Genomic DNA, 25,354 nt, shown 5'->3' with positions numbered 1-25,354 from the left:
CAACCTAGTTATCCTAGATAAAGTGTATTATATCGAAGAGGCTTTATCGCAGCTCAACGATTTAAATACATACCAGCCATTAGAAAAAAATCCTACTAATTCTATCAAGGATAAGCTACGTTCGTTGTTACGTAAATATGTGGAAAAAGGAACCATCTCTAAAAAAAGAGCAGAAAAATTAATACCTGAATACCCCAACTATCCCAACTGGTACAGTATCCCGAAAATTCACAAGAATTCTAAAAAACCTCCTGGACGCCCGATCGTATCGGGATTAAACTCAATCACAGAACCCCTTTCACAATTCATTGATTGGTCTCTAAAACCACTATTATATGAAATTCCTTCGTTCATCAAAGACTCAGGAGATTTTCTCCTTGCGTTGAGAGACTTCAGGTGGCAACCCACCTTTGCCCTGACATCTATAGACATTACTAGTTTGTATACTAGAATCCCTCAGCAAAAGGGCATAGATGCAATTTGCTGTATTTTATCCAACACTGAAAAAGATGACGATTTTATTTCATTTATAGTAGAAAGTTTGGGATTTGTGTTATCCAACAATACATTTAAATTTTTGGACCAGTGGTATCGTCAGAAGGTCGGTACCGCGATGGGTACCCCGGTGGCATGCGTCTTCGCAAACCTGTTCCTTGCAGAGTTTGAGGAGAGGCATGTCACCGGCCCCAAAAACCCTTTCTTGAAACATATACGGCTTTTTTTGCGCTATGCCGATGATATCTTTATTGTTTGGGATGGGGGTGAAGGAGACTTCAATGGTTTTGTAAAATACTTAAATGAAAACGATGAAAATATGAGATTCACATCCACTTTTGGAGGCAATGAAATAGACTTCTTAGATGTTAAGGTAAAGATACAGGAGGGTTCAATAATAACTAGCGTCCATAGAAAAAACACGGCGACAAACAGCGTCTTGCATTTTAATAGTGCCCATCCACATCATACAAAGCGCAGCATTCCATTCAGTCAGATGGTCAGACTAAGAAAAATCAACAATAATGATGAGATCTGCAAAGAACAAATTCAGGACTTAAAAGCGCGTTTTAGAAAAAGAGGTTATCCAGAATCTCTGCTCCAAGAAGCTGAAATACGGGTGCTTAATTTATCCCAAATAGACCTTTTAAAAAAGGGTAATAAAAAAAGAAAAAACTATATAAATAAAAAATCAGAAGACAATAATAAAAATCGGAGGTTCCCCTTCATTTTTAAACACACCCCAGTAGACAGCTTAATACATGCAGCGATTCGAAAAAACTGGCACATTCTCCAAAAAGATCCAGATTTTTCCACGACATCCCCATTATTTTCATATAAACGCTCCAAAAACATAGGAGACCTAGTTGTTAGAAATCGCATAGAAAACCGCAATCAAAATTGGATTGAGAAATCTGCTCCACCTGGCAATCACAAATGTGGAAATTGTAGCATGTGTGCCTTCCATCTGACAGATAGGCTACTAAAGATAGGCACACACCACCACACCGTAAAAGATTTTATAACCTGTAAAAGTAAATTCATTGTTTATGTCATCTTCTGCCCCTGCAATCGTTTTTATATAGGGAAGACTATAAGACCCCTTATGGTACGGTTCCGCGAGCATTATAACTCCATCCTCACTGGAAAAGGGAGAGTTCGCTTGGTTAAACATGTACACGAATGCCATGGTGGGAACCCTAATGTACTAAGATTTGCAGGGCTAGAATCGGTCTCCTTCCCAAAACAGGGAGGCGATCGCAATAAATTACTCCTCCAGAGGGAGGCCAAGTGGATTCTTAAAACTAACGCGCAAGGCCCTTGGGGCCTCAATGAAAAAATCGACATGTCAATTTTCATCTAATGAGTGTTTGTCTGTAATTGTGCAGTCCGAGTCTATTGTTGTTTTTAATGTATTATTTTATTTTGCACTTGTAAAAGTAAAACGTGAAATGTCTTAACCCTATAAAAGGATATGACATCACAAACACAACTCACATGGACCCGTAGAAGCGCAATAGCGTGAAACGGCCGTCGTCCGTCTCGTTCCTGCACCTCCCCGCTCCCCTCGTTACGCCTAAGCCTTTTTCTAATGCCACAACCTATTAAGGTTTGTTTCACTGAATAAAGAAATGAAGAGCCGATGGTGAGTGCTGCAACCTTCTTTCTTCTCATATACCTGTTTGGATCGTAAAAATATATATAAATCTGATCCATGGAGACATAACACAGCTGACAAGATTTAGAGGATCTATTGCTAATATACACAGTGCCTTAAAAATGTATTCATACCCTGTGAACCTTTCCACATAACACCCACAAACTTACATGTATTTTATTTGGATTTTATGTGATATACCAACACAAAGTAGCCAGTATTTGTGAAGTATAAAGAAAATGACACATGGTTTTATAATTAATTTAAAAATATAGATCTGAAAATTGTATTCAGCCCCCTGTTGTCTGATTCCCCTAAATACAATCCTGAGTGACCAATTGTTTCCAGAAGTCACAGAATTAGTAAACTGAGTCCACTTGTGTTTGATTGATTGCTTCTCAGGATAACTACAGCTGTACTTTGAAGGTCTCAGAAGTTTATTTGAAAACATCAGGGATCAAACAGCATCATTAAAACCAAGGAACACACCAGACAGGTCAGGGATAAAGTGATAGAGAACAGCAAGAAGGGTTAGGTTGTAAATAGTGAGGAACGAACGTGCTCAGATATGGTGTTATCCGAGACTGCCTGGGTGCTGAGTGTCTTCGGCGTGCTCGAATAAAATGTTCGAGTCCCCGCAGCTGCATGTCTAGTGGCTGTTCTATAGCAGCAACATATGTAGGGATTGTCTGTTTGTTAGGCAATCCCCGCATGTGTTGCGGCTGTCAAACAGCCCTGAGATATGCTGCAGCGGGGACTCACATATTTTTTGAGCACACCAAAAACACTCGGGTAGCACCTTATCTGAACAAGGTCACTCATCACGATTTATAAATAAAAATAGCCGAAGCTCTGAACATCTCATGGAGGACTGTGCAATCCATCATCCAAAAATGGAAAGAGGAGTATGGCACAACTGCAAACCTACCAAAACATGGCTGTCCACCTCAACTGACATCCCAAGTAAGGAGAGCACTAATTACAGGAGCAGCCAAGAGGCCCATGGTCACTCTAGAGGCGCTGTAGAGAGCCAAAGCTCAGGTGGGAGAATCTGGGAACAGGATGACTATTAGGGCTCATACTCACTAGCGAGACACTCGGATGAGTCTCGCACGGCAATACCCGGCACTCAGGAGCGGAGCGTGAGGCCGCATAGCAATACATGCAGCCGCACGCTCCACTCCTGAGTGTCAGCAGCAGTGCCGGGTATTGCCGTGCGAGACTCACCCGAGTTTCTCACAAGTGACTATGAGCCCTTAGTTATAATCTCCACAAATCTGGCCTTTATGGAAGAGTTGCAAGAAGAAAGCAATTTTTGAAAGCCATAAGAAGTTCTGTTTCAAGTTTGCAAAAAGCCATGTAGAGGACACAGCTAGCATGTGAAAGAAGGTGCTCGGGTCAGTTATGGCCAAAGTAGAACTTTTTAGGCTAAATGCAAAATGCTATGTGTGAAGGGAAACGAACAATGCACATCACCCTGAAAACACCATCCCCACTGTCACACATGGTGGCGGCAGCACCATGCCGTGGGGAGGCTTTTCTTCAGCAGGGACAGGGAAGCTGGTCAGAGTTGATGGGAAGATGGATGGAGCTAAATACAGGGCAATTGTGGATGAAAAACCATTAAAGGCTGCAAAAGTCTTGAGACAGGAACGTAGATTCACCTACCAGCAGAACAGCAACCCTAAATCTAATTCCAGTACTTGCAGTGCTTCAATGGATGGTTTAGATCAAAGAATATTCATGTGTGTGAACGGCTCCGGTCACAGTCCAGACCTAAATCCCATTGAGTATCTGTGACAAGACGTGGAAATTGCTGTTCAGACGTCTCCATCCAATCGCAATGAGCGAGTGTGCAAAGAAGAAGAAGAAGAAGGGGCAAGCATGTCACCTCTAGATGCGTAAACCTGATGAGACATACCACAACAATTTCACATTGCAGTGAAAGGTGGTCCTACAAAGTATTGACTCAGGGGGCTGAATACAAATGCACATCACAATTTTTTATATTTTAAAATTATTTAGAAATCCTTGTATCATTTCCCTTTCACTTCACAAATACTGGCTACTGTGTGGTATATCACATAAAATCCCAATAAAAAATATTTAAGTTCATGGTGCAGCATGGTAAGAATACTTTTTCAGGGCGCTGTAGAGGTCAGATATCCCTGGAGACCTTCTCAGGTCTTGTGGATTCCAGGCATCAATGAGTTGGCGCGGTTTAGGCTGCTTTACACCTGTGAAGAAATTTTAATTAGGCAACACCATTACCTTGGAAAACCTTCACACATTGGTATTAGTTACTCTACTTATCTCATGTGATAAAACACAGATGTGACCGTTCCCATCTAAATAGCACAAAAAGTACTGACATTTTAACTCTTCAACTTATACCTGAGCGACGATAACATGTCCAGAGCAACCAAAGATAAAAATTAAATGGATGCCTGTGCTAACTGTGACAATGACTGAAGTGACTGGGGGGAGTGTAGACTTTACAGGTCATCCCCAGGAGTCAATGTGGCATAGTCTTCAGAAAAAAAAAAGAGAGTGAGGCCCTAAATCACAGTATCAGACATGCCGGCTTCTGGAAATAGAAGTGTTGCGAATACGTTAAATAATAAATGGCGCAGATCTCAAACTGTACAGATGGCATTATAGGTCGCTCACCATACGGTAAAGCATTGCTTAAAAAACTCTGTAAGTGGAGCAAGGAAACTACAGGGAGGACTAAAGGATAGCAGAAATGGTAAATCGGCCAGGTCAGCTCTCCGTGACCACTGCACACAAGTCCTGCGAATCGCCTCCTAGCTGCCGGTGTCCGCAGCTCTTCTTTTGATAAGCCACCATGGTGTGAAGGTATGTGTGCACCATTAAGGCTAGTCAGAAGAGAAACCATGGATGCCGGGAGGTAGAAAGAGATTTGCAAGCTTCAGTGCAAAGGTTACGAGACACGGACCTGGCCGCTGGATAAGGGTGCACCAAAAAGGATGAATTCATGGCCAATTATTAGGAGTGCTTCCAAATGCAGTAATTGTCCACTTTGTGCTCCCTGGCCAAGTAGGTTTTGCAGGTCATTACAAGCAGAATGCGGACACCATCTACACGGAGATCAGAAAACACCGGTCAATGCAAATATTACACATTACATTATATACGGATGTGATAAAAGAAATATACAGGGGCACAATTTGGAGGACAGGTGTCAACAATAACAGTTTTGATAGAACGTTCGATTCTTTCACTGAATTAATTTGAACAATTAAAATCACAATTTTAACAAATGAACTGAAGGCGTGTATGAATTACCAAGAAGAAAAACCACATGCCTTCACTGACATGTCCATCAGCTGGTAAGTAGTGTTTCTTCTGTCAATCCTGTGTAACCTGAAACATTTCTTCTCCGCTCCTATCTGAAGCCAAATTCCTATTTCTGCTGAAAAGATTGAATCAGAGCTCTGCAGACTGGTGACAGTAACTTGGAAGGAGGGATGCAGGAGAAATAACTAAGGATCGCAGTGAAATCAGTAAAACAAAGTATTTGCAAAGTTACACAAGGCAGAAAGGTTAAAATTAAAGGATTTTTTCCCATTAGTCAGGGTATGTCATAACTTGTTGACAAAGGGGTTAATGCTGTAACCCTTTGTTGGAGTCACTCAGATTACCAAATTATGGGCTATGACAACAATTACAATTCCCTTTAATTCTGATTCAGTAGAGAATATATTACTGTCCAGATAAGCAGCACCTAAGAGAATACCACACCATCTATAACCAAAACAATTGCAAATCAGCAAGGGAGACTCCACAGCTGACGCGCTGGTAGTGAGTAATGTAACGTATACAGAACATAAGGGTATGAGCTCCTCCGCAACCATTTTTGTGCTGTCCCAATACATCAATAATGAAAAAGAAAACAACTTTACAATAGTTCTCCAAGGGTTATTCCCATTTGTGCAAGATACCTGCATGATAATCGCTATGAGTTTGAGTGCTAAGATATCTATGGATCCAGAGAACTGCCCCCATGGAGAAAGCGTCACTCCATTTACTGTCAATGGATGTCAACGGATGGGAATAGGCGATAATTTGGCCAATTTGGAATAACCCTTCAATTAAACATTTCCTATCATTTGGCGTCTACAGCTCATATGCAGACTGATGTGCGTCTATGGTAGAAGACCACAAATTCTGTGCAGAGTAATACTGCAGCCTTGTACTTCTGACTAACAGACAATTGCCAGAATATGATTTCAGGCTCAGACTGCACAGAGATTGTTTGTTGTCTGTTACCATGGAAATGCATCGCTCTGCGTAGTAACTGCAGAAACAAAATTGATAAGAAATTTTAAAAACCTACTGCAAAGTTTCTTTATTCATTTTATAAAATGTTTTTGATGATGTATGTTGGCTTTGGCGTCACGTTTGGATCTGTAGGTTATATTCCTTCCAAGCGAGGAAAACCGTTCATGTCGAGAACCCAACGGTCACTGATGTGGAAAACCTAGAGACCACTAAAGTGTTCATGCCAGGAGTCGGAGAGAAGGACGGACATGTCACTAGCTAATCCACGGACAAGTCATCGTAGTCATAGTCTTGCTGATGACAGTGTTCACTTTGGCCATTGACTAGCTTTTCAGGTGAGTTTTGGGATAATGAATTGCTTTGCATTAGATTTATTAATCGGTCCAGCCGGGTATCTAGATGCTCCTGTAAACTTCTCATCCTCTTATCAATATGTGCCAAAAGTGTCCTCTCCACGCGCTCCATGTGTACTGACAGAAGCTTCTCCAACGCCAGATCCATCTTTTCTTCTCTGCAATAAAACACACAGACTTTAGCTAGATGCAAATGTCCTTCCGTTCTTTATTATATTTTTTTTCCTTTTTGTGTTATTACTTTTGTATACTTTCCTTCTGACCATGAATCTGCAGTAAGGCCAGCTTTGCACGCTATTCTTTCATACAGTTCTCAGCACACTAAACACATTAAAGGTCCAAATCCACCGAATCCTGACCAATATCTCTTACTATGAATGTAATGGACTGTGCGACAAGGTTGGGACAGCATTCTTAGCCTGTGAACGGAAGCATTAAATGGGTTGTCCAGGCTTGGGACTCTGTGACTGCACTCTTATGAATACACACATTGCGCGCCGCCAGGATTCTCCGATGCCAGGAGTGGGTGGGTTTGTGACTGCAAGTATGCAATTTCATACTTCTGGCCACATTCTGACTAGAACTGTCAATTCACTTGTACTGAGCGAGGCCGTGCACGTCTAGTCGGCATGTGACCGCATGTATGCAAATTACATACGTTCAGTCACACACCCACCCGCTCCCAGCACCAGAGAATCCTAACAGCACAATGCAATGATTTACAAGTCTGCAGACACATAGGGCGAGACCCAAGCCTAGACAACCCTTTAAAATGCTTCTATTCACTGACCGTAAGCAGTCACCTTATAAGAAAACAAAACAGAAGACCTACTTGTAGAGTTGAGCAAAAAAGTTTGCAAGACACTGGTTTGGCATTCATATGGGTGCTCCATGGCAGCCGAACCAAAGCCCTGCAAACTTCCCTTGCAGTCATATAGGATTATGTCATGTATAGGGTAACAGCAGAGGATACTTACTTTAGTGCCGAGGATGGTTCTTGTCTATTTTGTCCACATAAATTACGCAGGAGAGGCAGCAAAGCATCAGGACCCTGAGGACTGGCATCCGAGCCTACAGTCTTTTGCAGTAGTGAAGACATAACGGACTTCATATGATTCTCAGAACTTGTTTGTTGAACGGAGGAGTGAGACGCAGACTCCTGACCTGGGTTTTCCACTTTTGTATCAGGAGTCGTGCTGGCGTTATGCTTATGTTGTCTGGCCTCCTCCCTGATCTGGTCTCTGCCATGCTGGAAGCTGCCAAAGAGCTGCATTAACTGAGCCCCAAAAGGTGTCTGATGCTGCAAGAAGGCAAAGAAAGAGGATTAGTGAGAACTGCAGACCAAAATCCACAGAAAACAGAAGATTCCGCTATTAATGAAAACATAGCAGAAGTGTATCCTAATGGGTCTTCCCACGTATAGGGAGTACAGATCTGGCAGGTTTGCACCACTGCATGTAAGAATTCAGTCCTCCAGAATGAGCTGCAAGGGAAACATATTTACTTTTAACTAAAGAGATAATTTTCCTTTAAAGGGAGTTTATCTTCAGTTAAAGGGATTGTCCAATTTACATGAAAGTCTCTCTAAAGGCAAAAAAGTACAATGTATGAAAAATAAATAAAAGAACATTAACCAGTCCAATCGCACGGCAGTCCGGAAATCTCAGCTTGGATCGGAAGCAGTGACGTTCCACAGTTACCCGTCTACTCAAGCATGTGACTGGCTGCAGCGGTCAGGTGAAAGTACATCATTTGAGACATATCCTGTTCCAGTCACCTGACTGATGCAGCCAAATCACAGGACCACAGAGATCTGGTGACTGAATGAAGAGATATTATCGATACCTAGAGTGGCCTGCACTTGGGCGATGGGGGGAATCAAGTATTTGTTATTGAATACCAATATATGGCTTTACAGAAACTTTTATTTAAGCTGGACAATCCCTTTAATTACAGTGTATGGAGCTGCGAGGACCCCGGCCAATGAAGCTTGTAGCAGCTGATTGGCGGCAGCGCCAGGTGTTGAACAAGCACCGATCTGATATCACAGTTGTAGACAACCTCATTAACTAGAGTATCCCTCCTGGCTGCTTAGATATAAAAGTATCACATAACCTGATCAACAGCACCTGTACAAGAAAAGATGGTAAAGTGGGAGGGTGATCCAGCTCTGAGCTATACGGGAAGTGGACAGTGTGTCGTTCCAAACTGCTCCAAAACCGTGCACTTGTGTCCCCTGACTGCAATACAACATATTATAGGACTATTGCAATATCAGTGAGAAAAAGGTGAATAAATACCTGTCCTGGGTGTCAATTGGGCAGAGTATTATACACAGGGAGAAAATACACGACAACAAGCAGAGATCTTGAAAACCATGAAGACTGACTGCAGACAGAATACTGGGGTATTGTAGAATGCTTTATAACAGAACGAATTACATTTATTTACATCTAATATATAAAGCTGAATGTTTGTGTGTATATATATGTGTGTGTGTATATATATATGTGCGTGTGTGTATATGTGTGTGTATATACCGTATTTTTCTGACCATAAGACGCACTTTTTTCCTCCAAATTTGGGAGGAAAGTGTGGGTGCGTCTTATGGTCCGGATGTAGCATGTGGGGAGGGGGGCAGCAGTGAGTGGGATCGCAATGTTATCCCACTTCAGGAGGCAGAAAAATGTCCACACTGCTGGGGAAACCATGTGGTCCCGATGATTAAGTGCAGTGAATATTCATTAGCTACTCCCCGCCCACCTATCAGCTGAGCTGTGAGTCCAGAGCAGCAAATGAATACTGCACTTAAGCAGGGACACACATGGCTTCCTCAGCCCTGATTGCTGCAGCAGCTGGGAGATCCATGTGTCCGGGGGAGGAGGAGGCAGCAGCAGCAGGGTCCGGGGGAGAGAGGAGATCGCTGGGTACCTTCCTGGGCTGGAGCTGAGTGCTGTGCAGTGTGCACAAGGAGGACCTGTGATGTCAGAAGTGGGCGGGCTGGAGCATCACAGAGCCCTCCCTCTTCTTGACATCATCACAGGTCCTTCAGACTCCAACACTAGAATCTGCTGGCTTCCATTACCTGTGCTGTGGAAAGGCAACAAGAGGGAGGGCTCTGTGTGTGCAGTCATGGGATGCTTTTACCTCACCACAGTGGCTGCCACAATTAAGAGGTTAGTCCTTACAAAACACAATAAAGCACTCTGCCACTCCTTTAGTGAACTATAACTCCCAGCATGTCATAGGATCTGCAGGACATGCTGGGAGTTATAGTTCTCCCATGGGATTTTAAAGCAGCACTCCAGTGTTATTTTGCAGTGCTGGAGTGGTGCTTTCAATATAAGCCCTGTGCCCCCATTCTTATACTCACCCTCCAGCATCTTCATATAGTACTTCACAGACACCACACTGGTCCCGCAGCTTCCAACATAATAACGTACTATTATATATAATAACACCACATATAATAGTATGTTATTAAATATCTTACCACATTTTTTTGCTTTAAATATTTTTTTCCCTAATTTCCACCTCTAAAACCTGGGTGCGTATGTGTGTGTGTGTGTGCGTGCGTGCGTGCGTGCGTGCGTGCGTGATTAACATCTGCACCGTCGCGGCTACAGCCACAAAATTTTGCACAGTCACACGTCTGGACCCTGAGAGCGTCATAGGCTATGTTGTGAGGCGAAGTTTTAACCCCGTGCGTTCCAGTTCACCAAACAATTTTTCCCCTATCTACATAATGGGGAAAAAGTGAAAGGGAAAGTGTTGGAGGCAAACTGACAGATGTGAACAAGGGGGACTTAAAGAATGAGAGCGATGGAGCCAAAGAGTATATACCGTACAGTTGCTAAGGTAGGGACATGGGATACTCACCACACCACCACGGGGATATGAACACACACACACACACACACACACACACAAAATGCGCCACACACTACCACGTGCTTGAACACATATACCACCCTCAGCACACATTTCACCACACACACACACAAACCTCGCCACATAAAAGTCGAAACATAAAAGTCGAAACACAAAAGTCGCCACTCAAAACTCGCCACACGTGCAAAACTCACCTCATGGAAAACTCGCCACACGCAAAACTTGCACACGCGGAAAAATTGCCACATACACAAAAGTTGCAACACATGCAAAAGTTGCCTCACACAAAACTTGCACATACTCAAAACGCACCATACATAAAACACGCCACGTGCAAAACTCGCCATGCGCAAAACTTGCTGCACACAACTTGCTACACTAACCTGTCACATGCAACTCAACACACAAAAACTTGCTACACGCATGTCGCCACACAAAACTCATCTCACAAAAGTCGCTACATGCATGTCGCCACACGCAACTCAACACACACAACTTGACACACGAAACTCGCCCTAAAACACACACAAGTCTGGTATTATCCTTCAAAAATAAAAATCTGATTAATAAGCAGACAAACTACAAGAGCAACAAATGTACCATATAGGAATCCGGCAGCTGTCAGTCACATGACCAGTCTATTATGTGTATGTGTGAGCTAATATATACTGCCAGGGGGTGGGCTTACTGTTGGCTGGGGATTTATCAGGCTGCCAATTTAGCTTATTAATACGGAGGTAAAAATACTGACCAAATAACGTGTGAACGTGGTCTAATACAGGAGGAGATGACACACAGGTGTATACTTGTATACTATATACAGGGGAGATGACACAGGTATATACTATATACAGGAGCAGATGACACAGGTACATACTATATACAGGGGAGATGACACACATATATATATATATATATATATATATATATATATATATATACTATATACAGGAGGAGATGACATACAGGTATATACTATATACAGGAGGAGATGATATGCAGGTATATACTATATACAGGAGGAGATGACACAGGTACATACTATATACAGGAGGAGATGACATACAGGTATATACTATATACAGGAGGAGATGATATGCAGGTATATACTATATACAGGAGGAGATGACACAGGTATACACTATATACAGGGGAGATGACACACTGGTATATACTATATACAGGAGGAGATGACATACAGGTATATACTATATATAGGAGGAGATGACACACAGGTATATACTATATATAGGAGGAGATGACACACAGGTATATACTATATACAGGAGGAGATGACATACAGATATATACTATATACAGGAGGAGATGACACACAGGTATATACTATATACAGGGGAGATGACACACTGGTATATACCATATACAGGAGGAGATGACATACAGGTACATACTATATATAGGAGGAGATGACACACAGGTATATACTATATCCAGGGGGAGATGACTTAGGGTACGTGTCCATGGTCAGGATGGCCGGCGGTATCGTCGGAGCGGCAAAGCCGCTCGGCGCTAAGTCCCGCCCCCTTCTGGGACGCGATGATGCCGGATGTGTTCATTGTACACATCCGGGATCATCGCACCCCTCGCCATAGGGCCCAGTGTTATGCCTTGCGGGGACGCAGCATCCCCGCAAGTTAAACGGACATGCTGCGATCTGAAAAGACGCGCAGCATGTCCGGAGTCGCAGGGAAGCCGGATGCGCGTTTCCACGCATAGTGGACACGGGATTTCATAAAATCCCCTCCAATATGCTGGAACATCTGGACGCTGCGTGTTTTACGCTGCAGCTCTGCGCAGCATCAAACACGCAGCGTTTCCTGACCGTGGACAGGTACCCTTACAGGTATATACTATATATAGGAGGAGATGACATACAGGTATATACTATATACAGGAGGAGATTACATACAGGTATATACTATATATAGGAGGAGATGACATACAGGTATATACAATATACAGGAGGAGATGACATAGAGCAGGTATATACTATTTACAGGGGAGATGACATACAGGTATATACTATATACAGGAGATGACATACAGGTGTATACTATATATAAGGGAAATGACAAACATGTACAGGTCCTTCTCAAAAAATTAGCATATAGTGTTAAATTTCATTATTTACCATAATGTAATGATTACAATTAAACTTTCATATATTATAGATTCATTATCCACCAACTGAAATTTGTCAGGTCTTTTATTGTTTTAATACTGATGATTTTGGCATACAACTCCTGATAACCCAAAAAACCTGTCTCAATAAATTAGCATATCAAGAAAAGGTTCTCTAAACGACCTATTACCCTAATCTTCTGAATCAACTAATTAACTCTAAACACATGCAAAAGATACCTGAGGCTTTTAAAAACTCCCTGCCTGGTTCATTACTCAAAACCCCCATCATGGGTAAGACTAGCGACCTGACAGATGTCAAGAAGGCCATCATTGACACCCTCAAGCAAGAGGGTAAGACCCAGAAAGAAATTTCTCAACAAATAGGCTGTTCCCAGAGTGCTGTATCAAGGCACCTCAATGGTAAGTCTGTTGGAAGGAAACAATGTGGCAGAAAACGCTGTACAACGAGAAGAGGTGACCGGACCCTGAGGAAGATTGTGGAGAAGGACCGATTCCAGACCTAGGGGAACCTGAGGAAGCAGTGGACTGAGTCTGGTGTGGAAACATCCAGAGCCACCGTGCACAGGCGTGTGCAGGAAATGGGCTACAGGTGCCGCATTCCCCAGGTAAACAGCGGCAGAAGCGCCTGACCTGGGCTACAGAGAAGCAGCACTGGACTGTTGCTAAGTGGTCCCAAGTACTTTTTTCTGATGAAAGCAAATTTTGCATGTCATTCGGAAATCAAGGTGCCAGAGTCTGGAGGAAGACTGGGGAGAAGGAAATGCCAAAATGCCTGAAGTCCAGTGTCAAGTACCCACAGTCAGTGATGGTGTGGGGTGCCATGTCAGCTGCTGGTGTTGGTCCACTGTGTTTCATCAAGGGCAGGGTCAATGCAGCTAGCTATCAGGAGATTTTGGAGCACTTCATGCTTCCATCGGCTGAAATGCTTTATGGAGATGAAGATTTCATTTTCCAGCACGACCTGGCACCTGCTCACAGTGCCAAAACCACTGGTAAATGGTTTACTGACCATGGTATTACTGTGCTCAATTGGCCTGCCAACTCTCCTGACCTGAACCCCATAGAGAATCTGTGGGATATTGTGAAGAGAAAGTTGAGAGACGCAAGACCCAACACTCTGGATGAGCTTAAGGCCGCTATTGAAGCATCCTGGGCCTCCATAACATCTCAGCAGTGTCACAGGCTGATTGCCTCCATGCCACGCCGCATTGAAGCAGTCATTTCTGCCAAAGGATTCCCGACCAAGTATTGAGTGCATAACTGAACATTATTATTTGATGGTTTTTTTGTTTGTTATTAAAAAACACTTTTATTTGATTGGACGGGTGAAATATGCTAATTTATTGAGACAGGTTTTTGGGGTTTTCAGGAGTTGTAGGCCAAAATCATCAGTATTAAAACAATAAAAGACCTGACAAATTTCAGTTGGTGGATAATGAATCTATAATATATGAAAGTTTAATTGTAATCATTACATTATGGTAAATAATGAAATTTAACACTATATGCTAATTTTTTGAGAAGGACCTGTATATACCGAGGTGAAAATGAAAGGAATGAGGGAAAATAGTGGAGTAATCGGAAAATGACAGATGTGAGGTCAAAATGACAGATGTGAGGTGGGAATGAGAGGAGTGAGGGGGGAATGAGAGGAGGGGGAAAATAAGAGGAGTGAGGGAGAAAATGAGAGGCGTGAGGGAGAAAACGAAAGATGTGAGGTGCTAAATGAGAGGCGTGATGGGAAAATGAGAGAAGTGAGGTGCTAAATGAGAGGCGTGATGGGAAAACTAACCACAGATATTTACTATGCCCAGGCAACCCCGGCCTCTTCAGCTAGTAAACAATAAATCTCAATAAACTTTATATCCAACCAGAAATGTGAAAATAAGCAAGCACCGTTATTATATGCCGCATTATGTGCGCTCACCTTCTGCTGTGCACGCACCATATTCATAAGTTGCTCTGCCCCAGGTGACATTTTCCCGCCCATGCTGTCCATAATGCTCTGCACACGATCCAGATTAATGGACGACCCAGGCACATATGACGCTTGAGGACATCGATCAGGGACAGGGGTTATTTGTACTGAAATCTCGCTCACCAGGACACTGCACCGGCCGCCGAGTGACAGAAGCTGAAGACAGAAAAGTCAGTGAGTAAAACTTCAAAATATTAGCCAGAACGTAAAAGATATAACTGACCGAAAGACATGTGGCTTTACCTAGAACATTTAGCAGAATGGCATCCCCATACACACAGAGGCTTAATGTCAGCTGAAATGTGTATGTGCCCCACAGACAGGGAGGCAAGAAGCTGCAACAACAAAGGTAAATCTAGTAGAAGCTTCTCCAGTCACTCTGATTAACCCTGTACAATCAGCCATGTCTGCTTCTAGTGGATTAACCTTGTACAATCAGCCATGTCTGCTTCTAGTGGATTAACCCTGTACAATCAGCCATGTCTGCTTCTAGTGGATTAACCCTGTACAATCAGCCATGTCTGCTTCTAGTGGATTAACCTTGTACAATCAGCCATGTCTGCTTCTAGTGGATTAACCCTGTACAATCAGCCATGTCTGCTTCTAGTGGATTAACCCTGTACACGCAGCCATGTCTGCTTCTAGTGGATTAACCCTGTACAATCAGCCATGTCTGCTTCTAGTGGATTAACCCTGTACAATCAGCCATGTCTGCTTCTAGTGGATTAACCTTGTACAATCAGCCATGTCTGCTTCTAGTGGATTAACCCTGTACAATCAGCCATGTCTGCTTCTAGTGGATTAACCCTGTACAATCAGCCATGTCTGCTTCTAGTGGATTAACCCTGTACACGCAGCCATGTCTGCTTCTAGTGGATTAACCCTGTACAATCAGCCATGTCTGCTTCTAGTGGATTAACCCTGTACAATCAGCCATGTCTGCTTCTAGTGGATTAACCCTGTACAATCAGCCATGTCTGCTTCTAGTGGATTAACCCTGTACAATCAGCCATGTCTGCTTCTAGTGGATTAACCTTGTACAATCAGCCATGTCTGCTTCTAGTGGATTAACCCTGTACAATCAGCCATGTCTGCTTCTAGTGGATTAACCCTGTACAATCAGCCATGTCTGCTTCTAGTGGATTAACCCTGTACAATCAGCCATGTCTGCTTCTAGTGGATTAACCCTGTACAATCAGCCATGTCTGCTTCTAGTGGATTAACCCTGTACAATCAGCCATGTCTGCTTCTAGTGGATTAACCCTGTACAATCAGCCATGTCTGCTTCTAGTGGATTAACCCTGTACAATCAGCTATGTCTGCTTCTAGTGGATTAACCCTGTACAATCAGCCACGTCTGCTTCTAGTGGATTAACCCTGTACAATCAGCCACGTCTGCTTCTAGTGGATTAACCCTGTACAATCAGCCATGTCTGCTTCTAGTGGATTAACCCTGTACAATCAGCCATGTCTGCTTCTAGTGGATTAACCCTGTACAATCAGCCATGTCTGCTTCTAGTGAATTAACCCTGTACACGCAGCCACGTCTGCTTCTAGTGGATTAACCCTGTACAAGCAGCCACGTCTGCTTCTAGTGGATTAACCCTGTACAATCAGCCATAGCCATGTCTGCTTCTAGTGGATTAACCCTGTACAATCAGCCATGTCTGCTTCTAGTGAATTAACCCTGTACACGCAGCCAGGTCTGCTTCTAGTGGATTAACCCTGTACAAGCAGCCACGTCTGCTTCTAGTGGATTAACCCAGTACAATCAGCCATGTCTGCTTCTAGTGGATTAACCCTGTACAATCAGCCATGTCTGCTTCTAGTGGATTAACCCTGTACAATCAGCCATGTCTGCTTCTAGTGGATTAACGCTGTACAATCAGCCATGTCTGCTTCTAGTGGATTAACCCTTTACAAGCAGCCATGTCTGCTTCCTGTGGATTAACCTTTTACAAGCAGTCATGTCCTTCTCAAGTAGATTAAACCTTTACAAGCAGCCATGTCTTCCTCTAGATTAAACCTTTACAAGCAGCTATGTCCTCTTTCTGTTGACCTGTGGATTAACCCTTTACAAGCCAACCTATCCTTATCTATTAGATGGGCTGCATATTACAGAGACATCATATTACATGGCTGAAAAATAATATTCAGTTTGTGAAAAAGTTCAGGCTCCTGACAGAAGATGAGGAAAAGTTTTGCCTCATATGCGTTTTGCCGATTCGCTGCCAATTTGGATGCATAGGTGAATTCAAACCATCATTTTAATTTCTATTACACAAATGAATAATACACAAAAAAATAAGAAACTTTGTGATATTTGTTAGCAGGGAAATTTGCTTCTTTCGCCTCCTGGACTGTTACACTCGCAGTTCATGGGTAGCATAGGTATTAAGTGAAGACATATTTTCACATTACTGAGAAAGATGACAGTTGGTGTAGTTACAATAATATGGAAGAGGGAGGAGCCAGAGGCCAACAAAGACATTCTGCTGCAAGTTCTCCTGAACCGACAGTTACAGTTCTCCATAGAACCTTATGAGCACCAACTGTCATCTCCTCTCGGTAATGGGAATGTCTCTATTCACTGAAGACACATTTTTACCTTGAATTGAGAATTTTGAGAAATAATGATCAGTATAGGAGGAGAAAGAAAATTTCTATAATAAACTTTGTAATAGGTCTTCTTATTTTCACATGTGCTATCGATTTATAAGAAAAAAAATTAAAGTGACGGTTATAATTTAACATTGATAAAAACGTATAGAAAATTTACAAAACTATAGTAAAATTACAGTCGATTGGTTGTAATGCCAAATTAATTGAATTAACCCATTTCCTGTGGTGTGAGGAACACATCATATATCAGGTGCTGGTGTATGGAGTGGGCTCAAGATCGACACCATATTTGCTCAATAGCAACTGTGAAGAACTCTCAACTGCTGCCATGATTAGCCAAAAACGTACTTTAACAATACAAGACGGCACCGGGAACTCGAATTTCAGGTGAGCTTTGTACAAAACTGCAGGACTTTCTTCTCCACTGCTCTCCAAAGTGCAAAATCTCTCCCCTCGACTGGTACCCAAGTACTCCTCTTCTTTGCCATTCTGCGACGCGCTGTAGATCTCAATAGTCCGGGCTTCACTATGGATTGTAATCCCCAGGATCCGATCCTTCCCTTGTGCTGCACACAGTAAAGACAAGGTGCATGGGTTGTCTCCTTTAGAGGGTGTTGGTAGCTCCAGAAGTACACAATGCTCCCTGAGAAAGAAAAGAAAGAAACACAATGTGAAACATACATTAGTGACTTAATTCTTCTTCATATCTGCTGTCCAGGTGTGTGTGTGTGTGTGTGTGTGTGTGTGTGTGTGTGTGTGTGTGTGTGTGTGTGTGTGTGTGTGTGTGTGTGTGTAAATCGCAAGTAGCATAAAAGTGGAGGAAATTTTGTAAAATATAAGAAATAAAATCTGCAGTGGATATTGATGTGGATTTCAACCCTTCCCTGAAATAGGACGTACTAGTACGTTATATGTTGCGTTCAGGTGCATGTAGTGGGATCAGAAGTTGAGCCTGTAGTATACAGCACATGTATAGGGCGGCATTGGCCTCTAAAAGCAGCGACCAGAGCCAGTTCTCATTGCTGCAGTTTAACCATTTGAATGCTGCCATCAATATTTCAACTCTAATAAGTTCCCACTGTAATGAGATTGTGGGAAACCAATGAATTGTCATGTCATCTGGGGGGCTTACTTTCCTTACCATCTTGGTGTTCCTATGAATCATAAGTAACTCCCTCTTAAAAAATGCAATAAAAAGCAATAAAAACATTGCATGTACACCAAACATTTTTTTTAATAACACAAATTTCTCAATTTTTTTATATAAAAATTTGTGTATATATATATATATATATTTTTTTTTTTTTTTCACACACACACACCCCTTTAGGATTGAGGTAACATAACTGATAGAAAACCATGCCGTTTGAATGAATGCAGTAAAAACAAAACCTGTCCTGGCAGTAAATAAAAAAAAAGAGCAAGCCTACGTGTACGCAAAAACTAAGAAGTTATAAACCTTAAAAAAGGGGAGGAAAAATAAAAGTACAAAAATGAAAGACTGCCCTGAAGAGAAGGGGTTAAATCTGCCGGACGTCCCTTTAAGCTGTCGGTTTTGACCTTTCCAATGTGAAATCTGTACCAGAAGATCTCCGCCTGACGCACTGGGTCAGGTTTCGGCACAGATATCACTCACCCTCATGCAATGCAAAGGGCAATATGTGCACGTGATTATATCCTGGGGGGGCACACCACACCGCCACATTATATTCCGGGGGTCTGCAACCTGTGGGTTTCCAGCAGCTGTGCAACTACAACTCCCAGTAGTCTGGGAATGGCGCTGATTGAAAACCCCTAGTCCTGGAAAACACATCATTTCGGAGGGGAAAAAAAGACTATAAACTGGTTATGCTAATAAACAATAAAATACCCCAATAATTGTAGGGGTGACAGACCCCCTTAAATTGAGTTCTCACCTAGAGGGAGACTCCTCCTCGTTTTGGGCAGGACAGTCCACAGCAGACAACTTCAGCACAGATGCCAGCTCAGCCCGGCACCGCCAGGAGCTAGAACACAGCATGGGAGGCTGAGCACGCCCGGCCAGTAGGGCAGACCGTGGTCCGGACATCACCGAGCAGATGCTGAGTGCAGACCCCGGCCTAAGAGTGCGGTATACTACGGGGCCAGTCACAGGCAGCCATGACAGCAAGTAGGGGGGACAATGAGAATCAGTACTGTAAATCAATGACAGACGCGAAACCGGAAGTTGATGGATGGGAGGACACATTTTTTGATGCACCACTTCCGGTCACAGCTTGAAGCGCCGCCTCCAGAACGTTCCGGCGGCCATTTTGTCGTAGTCCAAATTGTGTGCTGCCAGTGGGCGGTCTCTGTGATTACATGTCACATGATCAGGTTTACTATGGCTCCGTAGATCCTGTATGCGCATGTCTGCAATGAAGGCTGCAGGGCGGTTATGCAGCACGTTATGACACAGTATTAACAGCAAAAGTTGCAGTCAAATCTATTAAGCTTTTAAAGATATTCTGAATTATTGGACTCTTCCTGAGGGGAAAATGAAGAATGCACTAATACCATGGGGCAGCGTTATCAAAACTGAAACAAAAAAAACTCTGCAATGTCCATGGCAACCAATCACAGGGCAGCTTTTATTTTCAAGGAGCAGCTTAAAAGATAAAAGCTGAGTCGTGATTGGCTGTCGGGGGCACCAGCGATGGTAGATGAGGCGCATTGACGGATACTGGTCGGCGTGCAAAAAACTGACCGAAAATGCGTCTGAACTTTACCTTGCTGCACTATTGGATGGCAGAGTAAAGGAGTGTTGGTGCTACTGTGCTGCGGTCTATCTGCCCGTTAGGCAGCGCTCACACAACCGGTTTTTCAGTCCCATTGACAGGATGACAGCACTTCGACCAATGTTATTCAGTGGGGCGGTGTGGGTGAGCGTTTTTTTCACAGACAATCTGTGTGTGAAAAAAATCTCGGCCTGCACTAGTGTCTGCTTTATGTTGGATGAGACGCTCCCATTCAAGTCTATGGGTGCGCAGAAAAAAATCGGATTCTATATGGGGACACAGTATACCATCCGTACAGCATCCGATTGTTACAGATTCATTGCAAATCCTTAACCTAAGAAACTGCAATTGGTCCTGTCAATTTTTTGGATGAAACACTGACGATTATACGCTGGTGTGAACGTAGCCTCCATGGGTCGTCTGGTCTCACGTACTGATGACCTATCCATAGGCGCGCCTGCCGACAGCTGTTATTTGCTCTGTTTGCATCCAGAGGCCGCCAAAGCAAACAACAGCTGATCGGTTGGGGACTACTATCGTTAGGCAAGTACGGACTGGGGCTGAAATTCAGCCCTGGCATTTGAAATCACACAGGCCCATGTTGTCCCCGTCCCCAAGCATCAGATGAGATATATTACTAATATTACCCTGGATGGAGGAAAGGAAGATTTACTACAAGACCAATATTTCCAATGATACCCATTGCCTGCTGGGGTTTGTGACTGAGTCAGCAACTTTGTGCTCCATCACAACTCTAAACAGTATGGGTGTCTTGAGAACAACGATTCTGTTAACAACATAGCAGACAAGGCAGCTAGTGATGAGCAAGTATACTCGCTGCTCGGGTTTTCCTGAGCATGGTCGGGGGGGTCTCTGAGTATTTATGACTGCTCAGAGATTTAGTTTTTGTCCAGGCAGCTGCATGATTTACAGCTGCTAGACAGCCTGAATACATGTAGGGATTCCCTAACAACCAGGCAACCCCCACACGTACTCAGGCTGGCTACCGGCCGTAAATCATGTAGCTGCGTCGAGAAAAAGTAAATCTCCGAGCAGTCACAAATGCTCGGAGACCACCCGAGCGTGCTTGGGAAAAGGCGAGCAACGAGTATACTCGCTCATCACTAAAGGCAGCCCATGACCAGATAAGCCCTTCTGGCATTTGCCAGATGGCCAGTCCGGCCCTGCTCAGCGGTGGTCCCTCCCTGGGGATTTCTTCTACTGTATGTTAGTCTCTCGGTACGGTGCTGTCATGGTGCAGGGAAAAAATAATTGCTTACCGGTATTTGGATTTTCCTGTACCATGACAGCACCATGCTATTTATATATTACCCTTTCTGGTGGTGGAATGTTTTCCCTCTTTTTTCCACTTGGTAAAATAATTATGAGGCTATGTGCACACATTGCGGATCTGCAGCAATTTCCCATGTGTTTTACAGTAGCATGTTAATCTAAACCAAATCCACAGTGCACATGCTGCGAAAAAAACCGCGCAGAAACGCAGAGGTGTATTTACCGCAGCATGTCAATTCTTTTTGCGGATCTGCACCGTTTCTCCACCCATTGACTTGCATTGAGTGAGGCACATCCGCAGCAAAACCGTAGGTGTAAAAAAGATTTGCGGTTTTGCTGCGGATGAAACGCTGCAGATCGGGAGGAGGAAAGAGTGTGGGCGGAGCTATGTGCGTGTATGTGTGTGTGCAGGCGGGGGTCTGCGTGTCAGTGTGTGGGGGTCTGCGGGGCTGTCCATGGGTGTGCAGGGGTCTGCGGGGCTGTCTGGGGTCTGCAGGGCTGTCCGGGAGCCTGCGGGGGGGGTCTGCGGGCTGTCTGAGGGGCTGTGCAGGGGTCTGCCGTGGCTGTCTAGGGGTCTGCGGGGCTGTGTCATTGTGTGTGTGCAGGCATCGTCCGATGGGACTACAAGTCCCATCCGGCTATGCCTGCTACAGTGACAGTAACTGACACATTAGCCAATGATGGGACAGTAGTAGTCCCATCATCTGGCTAATGTGTTGAATGTAAAAAAAAAAAAAACCCACATACACATATACAGTACAGACAGTACATACATAGTTCACATTCACCAATCACCTTGCCCTCGAAGCCCTTGCTCACCTGAAATAAAATTAAAATAATAAACCAAAAATATACTGTTTCCGCAGTAATCCAATTAGTACGATTGTCCCACGACGATCTCCCGTGGAGAGCTGCCACATTAGCAGATGCGACCGCTCTCCACGGCCCTCGGGATACAATGACGGAAGGTATCTTTCCGCACTGTATCCCTCCACTGTGAGTACAGTATATTTCATACTGTCACTTACGACACTGTTGCGTGGGGAAAATTCCCACACATCATTGCCATAAAGTGAGAGCAATGAACTAAAGTAACCTCTTCAGTGATGCACTGCAGGAGCCATTGTCTATAGAGCGGTGACATCACCCGATGTCACTGTTCTATAGGGGAGATTGTCGTGGGACATTTGTTATTAATTGGACTGCGTCGGACAGGGAGTATATGGTTGGTTTATTATTTTTTATTTTTTGCAGGCGATCCAGGGCATCGCAGGAATTAGGCGTAGTTGTAAGTATGGTGAAATTAAGAATATTAAAATACTTTATTCTTATGTGTGTGTCTTTTATTTTACTCTTTCACTACTATAGGATTAGTAATGGATACATGTCTTATTGATGCCTCTCCATTACTAACCGGGCTTAAGGTCACCTTACAATACAAAGGTGACATTAACCCCTTATTACCCCATATCCCACCGCTACAGGGCAGTGGGAAAAGAGGGGCTAAGTGCCGGAATTGGCACATCTTATAGATGTGCCATTTCTGGGGCGGCTTGGTGCTGGTATTTGTAGCCGGGGGGGGGGGGGCAAATATCCATGGCCCCTCTCTAGGCTATGAATATCAGCCCGCAGCTGTCTGCGTAGCCTTGTTTGTGCATATATGTGCAGCTACCTCATATTCTCTGTGCACGCTGAGGACTAAGGAGAGGTACCACCCTTTTATTTCAATAGGTTTCCTGTTCCTAGGCGTGGATACTCGGTACGGTACTGTCATGGTTTTGGAAAATCCAATTACTGGTAAGCAATTGTGGCGCCCCAGGGTCCTGGTCGTCACAGTAGCATTGCTTTCCTCACAGGGAGAGTGATGTTACGTTTGGAAGCGATGAAGGATATCTTTTATCAGGTAACCACCATACACACAACATGTTCACACTCCAGGCCACAAGGGGGAGCTTTTGATCCTATTTACTAGGTGACTCCCCTATATATATTGTTTGGAGGGAAACAGAGATTAGATTGTCTGAGAGACAGAAGGGAGCAGCCGACCTAGAGGGTCAGAAGGTCTGAAGGGGCTGTGTAGTCTGAAGCACTACAGCTCCTGGAAAGAGACATACAGAAAGCAGATCATTGTTCAGTGAGCGTGCAGGAGAGCGAAGCACAGGAGTGATATCAAGGGAGACCAGCTAAGAGCAGGCTGCCTCCCTCTGAGGCGCAGATAACCGGTAGCCGGACCACTGAGGTTTTAAGGACTCTACGACTTACATCAGAGACCGGCAGGACAGCTGAACTGCAAGTTACCTGTCCGCCTTAATACCCAGGAGGCACGGTGACACCTATAGAGGCCGGGGCGTGCTAGAGTCCCTGTAAAAAGGCTCAAGTCACCAGTCATACGGGTTATGTCCTATCCTATATGGGTGACATAGAGAAGAACTGTGAGGACCTTATGTGAAGCCATAGGCAGTAAGGGACTACAACACCACCGCGCTAGAGTAAGGCTTTTAACTTCACCTGGTAAAGGGGACTCTTGATTCGCTTCCAAGCCGGCCAGACCCTGCCTGCCCTGTGATCTGGTGCTCTGGACTGTGGCTGCTGAAGTCTTCAGTAAATAAGGTAAAGAGACTGCAAATCTGTATCCTCGTTCTTTACTGCACCATTCACCATCTTCCATCTACACACCGGGAGCCCTGGGAATATACTTCACCTGTGGGAAGTTATACCATCTAGCTGCCATAACATCACCCCAGAGGACCCTTAAAGCAGCGTCGGTCTCCACTGACCGAATATCAAAGGTGGCGTCACAAACATAAACCCTATTCATCAAATCCCTTTAAAGACTTTCCCGTTACATGGGCGCCCAGGGCCACGAACCGGGTCGCCACCGTGACATCCCCCTGTGAACACCGGACCCGGTACCGGGTACCCCACGGCCCTGGCAGGCGACTCACAATATCTGATATAAAGTAGTAATTAAAGGTTAATTTACATAAACCGACCGGTGGCACAAAATGACCTCCAATCAGCAAACAAACTACTGGCAGCCATTTAGTGCTGCTGATTAGTTTTTGTAAATGAACCTTAAAGGGAACCAGACAGTTCCCCCATACCTGGCCAAACCCACCAGAATATGTTTTATTCCTGTCTAACAAGCCCTTTCTACAATATATGTAACTGCAGTGAATGGCAAAAAATGTAAAAAAAAAAAATGTTTGCTATATGCTAATTAGCGTTAGACTAGACGAGGTGGTGTTGATTTTCCCAGACTAGTCATCCCAGTAATCAGTATTCTCCTTCCAGCTACTGGCCTTCGACTCCTTTGTGGATGGCAGGTTACTTCATCATGATGTGCTCCCTGCACATGCGCAGTTGGCCTATGAAGGCAGGGAACGTACACCCGGCTTCGTTGTGTACTGACATGAAATGATGAAAGTCGCACCCATGGGTGAAACTTGCAGAGTGCCAGCGGGAATGACGGCTCTTGCAAAGCATGGGATCACAAGCACAAGGGTGTGATAACATGGTGAGTAGAACGACTAGTCTGGTGAAACCAAAGCCCCCTCGACTTAATGATTAATGGTACAAGCAGGGTGGATGTGCTTTATAGACATCGCACGCCCACTGTGCTTCTATTTGACACTGTAAACTCATCCGGGGTGCGAGTTTATGAGCCGCGGCATGTGAATTATTTGCAGTGGAGACGCCAGTCTCCCCTGCGTAGTCTCACCCATAGCCATTCAATACATGCGGTAAATCCGCATAGTTCAATCAACACATGCGGATTTACCGGTGTAATTAGAACGCAGCATTTAGGATGCAGCCAACTTATGCCGCGTCCAAAACG

At 44.0% G+C, this 25,354-nt stretch overlaps 1 protein-coding gene across 1 annotated transcript; it reads right to left on the bottom strand.

The window, feature by feature from the left end:
• Positions 1-5,284: 5,284 nt before the first annotated feature.
• Positions 5,285-19,727, bottom strand: C4H10orf88 (chromosome 4 C10orf88 homolog). Its single transcript, XM_077258486.1, has 5 exons — positions 19,384-19,727; positions 17,816-18,110; positions 14,795-15,001; positions 7,788-8,110; positions 5,285-6,968 (listed from the first exon to the last, which is right to left on the bottom strand). The coding sequence occupies exons 1-5, from the start codon at positions 19,692-19,694 to the stop codon at positions 6,716-6,718; spliced, it is 1,389 nt and encodes a 462-aa protein (XP_077114601.1). The 5' UTR covers positions 19,695-19,727; the 3' UTR covers positions 5,285-6,715.
• Positions 19,728-25,354: the final 5,627 nt, after the last annotated feature.

Source organism: Ranitomeya variabilis, chromosome 4 (genome assembly GCF_051348905.1).
Source record: "Ranitomeya variabilis isolate aRanVar5 chromosome 4, aRanVar5.hap1, whole genome shotgun sequence".
Taxonomy (NCBI): Eukaryota; Metazoa; Chordata; class Amphibia; order Anura; family Dendrobatidae; genus Ranitomeya; species Ranitomeya variabilis.
This window is presented reverse-complemented; position numbering and strand designations above follow the sequence as displayed.